Genomic DNA, 5,276 nt, shown 5'->3' with positions numbered 1-5,276 from the left:
AGATAGAGGGGGAGGGGACAGAATAGGAAACCAGGAGGCAGCAAGCAGGCCCCGCTCACCACTCAAAGCCCCCGGGTCACAGCCAGTGCAGGCCCCAGCTCAGGCCCTGTGGGGGAGGGGAGGGGAGGGGAGGGGAGGCTGCAGGCCCCACGGAAACCTTTGAGGTTGGGCGTGACTCCCCGCTCGGTCCAGTTCACCAGGAGCATCATGGCGGCCAGCTGGGCCCCGGCCGAGTGTCCGCACAGGTACATCCCCCTGGGAGGGCCAGAGCGGAGGCCGTGTCGCTGCTTGTCCTCTGCTCCACGGGCCAGAGGGCAGCTGGGCTGCACGAAGGGGCTGAATGGCTGGACCCAGTGCCCCCTCAGCCCCCCCAGCCCCCCAGCATCATCAGCCAAAAGACACCCACTCGTTGCACGGAAACCGCTTCTGCAGGAAGGCAAGGCTGCGGGCCACCTGGTCCGCCATCTGGTCCAGGGTCCCTGTGGGAGACGCGCAGGCAGGTGCTGTGAGGGGCTCGCTCCCCGCAAAGCCCCCGGCCCCACCCCTGCAGGGCCACCGCCTTACCTTTGGGGGCCAAGGTGTAACCCACTACCACCACCGCCGCTCCCCGCAAAGCCCCCCGGCCCCACCCCTGCAGGGCCACCGCCTTACCTTTGGGGGCCAAGGTGTAACCCACTACCACCACCGCCGCTCCCCGCAAAGCCCCCCGGCCCCACCCCTGCAGGGCCACCGCCTTACCTTTGGGGGCCAAGGTGTAACCCACTACCACCACCGCCGCTCCCCGCAGGGTCAGCGGGTCTGCCATGTAGGCCGACTCGTCTTTACTGCAGAGAGACCAAGAGTGACCCGGGGGAGCTCGGCCACCACTGCCCCTGCCCCTCTGAACCGTGTGGCAGGAGGAGGCAGGCTCTGGGCCTCTGTTCCTACCGACGTAACTCGATTTTCACCATAAGTCAGAACCCAGCTACGTCACTCACGAGGAGCACAGACACAGCAGTAATGAAGGGAAACAGGAAAAAAAATTTCAAAGAAAGATAACAATTCCTGACCTTTACTTGTGGCAAATAAATAATAAAAAAAACATAAAGCGCACCTATGTGCATACGTTGAAATGACGGAACTTTTTTTTTTTTTAATAAATAAACTAGAGGCCCTTTGTGACGGCATGAGGGCCAATTAGCATATTCCCTCTTTATTAGATAGGATGGGAGATAGTGACGTAATCACGAAAGGATGTACGTTGAGTCCGACGTAACCCGGGGACTGTCTATGTATATATACTAAAGGCCCGAAGCATGAAATTCGTGCAAGAGTAGGCCTTCCTTCCCCGGCTGCCGGCACCGGCTTCCCTCTGGCACCCGGAACCCGGGCTTCCCTCGCAGCCCTGGCTCCGTCTGGTCTAATTAGCATATTACTCCTTTATTGTTGTGGTTTTGTTAAAGGTGCCTCTCCCTTTGCCTCTGCTCCTCCCACTCTGCAGACCCACCTTCCGCTCTGCCAGTATCCTCCATGAAGGAACACGAAGAGTGGCAGGGCTGTAAGACAAAGCATGGCGGCTGAGGCCGGGCTCCCACGGGCTCCGTGAGACGCCCGGCCCCTGCTCACCTTCGGACGCCGCCTCGGGAAAGTAGACGTCCAGTGTCTCCCCTTCGCCGGCTCCGTAGGGCACATCCAGCAGGCTCCTCCGTGCGGCCCGGGCCCTCCTGGTGGCTGTCCGGGGAAACGGACGGGGCTGTCAGCGCAGCTCGGGCAGCAGCTGCTCCTATCTGACTTCAGGTGGAAACCTTTTTGCGAAAAACCTCTTTGCTGCCCGGCCAGTGTGGCTCAGTGGTTGAGCGTCACCCTATGAACCAGGAGGTCACAGTTCAATTCCCAGTCAGGGCACATGATCGGGTTGTGGGCTGGATCCCCAGTAGGGGGCATGCAGGAGGCAGCCAATCAATGATTCTCTCATCATTGATGTTTCTCTCTCTCCCTCTCCTTTCCTCTCTGAAATCAATAAAAATATATTTTAATAAAATAAAATAAAGCTTCAAGCAACCATTGCTCAGAGAGCCTGCAAGGATCTAACCACTAGAGCCAAACCGGCTCCCGGATGTCCACGCGCCACGCGGGGCACAGGCCACGCAGCAGGACATGCCGGGCAGAATGGATCTATTGGGAATGAAGCGCATTTTAATTGATTAGGACCAGGAGGCTTTGTTGAGTGAAGCAACGAGGCTGCACCGAGTCTGAGCTGAATCCTGAGAATGTCACACTCTGCACACTTTACATGCTGAGAGGGGTTTAATGTGTGAACGTTCTGCGCTGACTGCGCATCCGTTTCCGAGACCAGTGGATGCCGTCATTTTTCCCTATGAAGAAATAACAGCCCTAACCGGTGTGGCTCAGTGGATAGAGCGCCGGCCTGCGGACTCAAGGGTCCCAGGTTCGATTCCGGCCAAGGGCATGTACCTGGGTTGCGGGCACATCCCCAGTGGGGGGTGTGCAGGAGGTGGCTGATCGATGTTTCTCTCTCATCGATGTTTCTAACTCTCCCTCTCCCTTCCTCTCTGTAAAAAATCAATAAAATATATTAAAAATAATAATCAAAATAAAAAACAGAGTTCAAAAAAAGGAAAGGAAAAGAAATAACAGCGAGACCATTAAAAAGCACACAAGGGCTTGTGAGTGAAGTGTCCCCGCCCGCCGCCAGGGTGGCCACGGTATGACACAGATACAGGGTCTCACTGCCCTTAGTCCAAATGGAGCGCGTTCAGTACGCGCTGCCCCGCCTGCTTCCTTAAGATTCCTTGGGGAGCCTGCCCGGTCAGCACACAGAGAGCTTCCTCATCCTTTTCTTTATAAAAACACACACAATTAATTAGTGTCTCGTCCTATGGCTGCCCATTAATTTATTTACACAAGCCACGCCGGCCGCTGGACAAAAACCACATCCTGGTCCATCCTCCTGGCTCCTCCTCCCCCAGCTCATCCTGAATCCCGAGCCCAGTCTCCCCCCGACCCCACCGAGAGCCGCTGGGTCCCCCAGAGCGTGAATACCCGAGGGCAGGAACACGGGAGGGCTTCGAGTCAAGGCTTATTACAAACTTCCTCTTGTGAAAAAGCAAAAATGGGGCTTCTGTTAGTCACACCCAAAGCTGCCTCACAGACCAGCTCCAGGGCTGGAATCAGGGTCTGTTTGCTGCTGGTCCATGAGTTGGCTTCGGCGTAAGGCGACAGCCAGCATTTAGAGTAAATGCGTTTTGGTAGAATGGCTTTATCTGGTGAAAGAAAGTAGGGCTTTCAAGCTAAACCTTGTGTGGGAATGTTCATAGCAGCACGATTCACAACAGCCAAACGTCCATTCGAGGCTAAACACACGCGGTGTGTCCACACATGCCGAGGGAATGCTCCAGATGGGGGGACTCCGAAACACCACACCCAGAATTCCACCTTGTGACTCGATTTGTAAGAACTGCCCGGAACAGGCAAACCCGTAGGGACAGGAAGCAGTTAGCGATTGCCAGGGGCGAAGGGGGGTGGCGGGGGAGCGCGGGCGAAGACGGGGAGCAGGGGGAGGAGATTGGGGAGTAACTGCTCGACGGGTAGGGGTTTTTCTTTCCAGAATAATGAAAATGTTTTGGAACTAGAAGTGACTGTACTAAGTACTGCTGAAGTGTTAAAATGGTTAAATAGTAAACATTTTTTTAAATATATTTTTATTGATTTCAAAGAGGAAAGGAGAGGGAGAGAGAGAAACATCAATGATGAGAATCATCGATCGGCTGCCTCCTGCTCGCCCCTGATTGGGGATGGAGCCCACAAGCCAGGCATATGCTCTGGCCGGGAATCCAAGCGTGACCTCCTGGTCATAGGTCAACGGCAGCCTGGCTAGAAGAGTCAGTTTTATCTGATCCGTATTTTACCAGAATAACACATTAGGGCTTGTGTTGTGCGTTCCTTTGTTTTCTTCCCTTCGTTTTTCTGGGGCAGAGTAAAAAGCCCCGTCTTGTAGCCAGTGAAGGCAGGAGGGTTCTGGGAAAACCGGTCAGTCTCGGAGGCTGTCAATCACAAGGACCCTCCCACCTCGCTGGTGATTGGTCCTCCTGTGGGGAGGCATGGTCTTGGAAGCAGAAGTTTGGAATTCCCATAAGTATGATCGCCCCTAACCGCCTCTGCCTCAGCCCCCCGCTGCCGTGGGTTCGTCCAGAAGGATGTCTGAAATGATGTTCAGAAGGTCATTAGGCTGTCCGGTCTAATTAGCATATTATGCTTTTATTATTATAGACTAGAGGCCTGGTGCACAAAATTGTGCACAGGTGGGGTCCCTCGGCCTGGCCTGCGATTGGGACCAATCGGAGCCAGCCAGCGGAGGGGAGGGACCACAGGAGGTTGGCCAGCTGCAGGAGGTTGGCTGTGGGAGCGCACTGACCACCAGGGGGCAGCTCCTGTGTTGAGCATCTGCCCTTTGGTGGTCAGTGCGCATCATAACTACCGGCTGGTCATCTGGTCCTAACAGTTGCTTAGGCTTTTATATATAGATTACATGTGTATGGCAGTCTCGGTAAAACAAGTTTAAGATAAATAGTTCTTAAAACCTCTCTCTGCTCTCTGCCCAGGCTCACCCGGCCCCAGCGTGAGGCAGCCAGCCTATGATGGGGAATGAGGTGACCTGCTCATTAGAAGAAACCACCCCCCACTGCAAGTTAATAGGGCGACGCCGTCAGGGTGAATAAAGATAAAAAATAAGAAAAAATGAATGACTTCTCCCGGCTGCAAAAGCGGAAAACAGAGTTCACCTCCCTCCCCGTCCTTAGAGCGTTACTTTAGGAACCTTCCGCGGAATTGTAAATCGTTATTCTACCCCTTTGAGACGCATGGGAGTATTTTGAAAGCTAAACCAGTCTCCAGCCGGTTTGACAATCTGGGAAACTGTTTCTCAAAGACCCGGGAGGCGTCCCTTTGAAATATCATCACCGGGAAGGACAGCGCCCCAGCCTGTGGGTCCCCTGGGGGCAGGAGCCCACCTTCTGCGGGTGCCTGGCTCCAGGTTGCAAAACTGCCTCTGATCATAACGTCACTGGGTAAAGGCAATGCCGGTGCTTCCTTTAACTACAGGTGGGTTTTGGCGGGACCAGCGTGCCCTCCGGCTTGAGCACAGGTATGTACGCTCCGGGCGCAGCTGCCTGGCTGTATCTAAGGGTGAGGTTTCCTTGTCTTTGTAATCCCCAGCGCTTGCCTGTGATGTGCATCTGTACCCAGCAAAGCGTGCTTTCCTTCTCTGTGGGAGGTTT

General features: G+C 54.8%; 2 protein-coding genes across 2 annotated transcripts in view; one reads left to right on the top strand and one right to left on the bottom strand.

Moving 5' to 3' along the window:
- The window catches only part of AFMID (arylformamidase), a gene marked incomplete at its 5' end in the record, with an annotated part of 3,477 nt that extends 1,742 nt beyond the window's left edge, over nucleotides 1-1,735 (bottom strand). The window contains 5 exons of the mRNA XM_015562660.1: nucleotides 64-255; nucleotides 407-479; nucleotides 739-824; nucleotides 1,487-1,535; nucleotides 1,606-1,735. Of these exons, the coding sequence (XP_015418146.1) occupies nucleotides 64-255; nucleotides 407-479; nucleotides 739-824; nucleotides 1,487-1,535; nucleotides 1,606-1,735 (530 nt within the window). The remainder of the gene's footprint in view (nucleotides 1-63; nucleotides 256-406; nucleotides 480-738; nucleotides 825-1,486; nucleotides 1,536-1,605) is intronic.
- A 3,340-nt stretch (nucleotides 1,736-5,075) lies between these two features.
- TK1 (thymidine kinase 1, soluble) overlaps nucleotides 5,076-5,276 on the top strand; it is a 12,764-nt gene continuing 12,563 nt past the window's right edge. Inside the window, exon 1 of the mRNA XM_015562652.1 lies at nucleotides 5,076-5,143. Coding sequence (XP_015418138.1) covers nucleotides 5,076-5,143 — 68 coding nt within the window. The remainder of the gene's footprint in view (nucleotides 5,144-5,276) is intronic.

The sequence above is a fragment of the Myotis davidii genome, unplaced genomic scaffold (assembly GCF_000327345.1).
Source record: "Myotis davidii unplaced genomic scaffold, ASM32734v1 scaffold991, whole genome shotgun sequence".
Lineage (NCBI taxonomy): Eukaryota > Metazoa > Chordata > Mammalia > Chiroptera > Vespertilionidae > Myotis > Myotis davidii.
The sequence above is the reverse complement of the archived record's forward strand: the minus strand, read 5'-3'. Positions and strand labels throughout refer to the sequence as shown.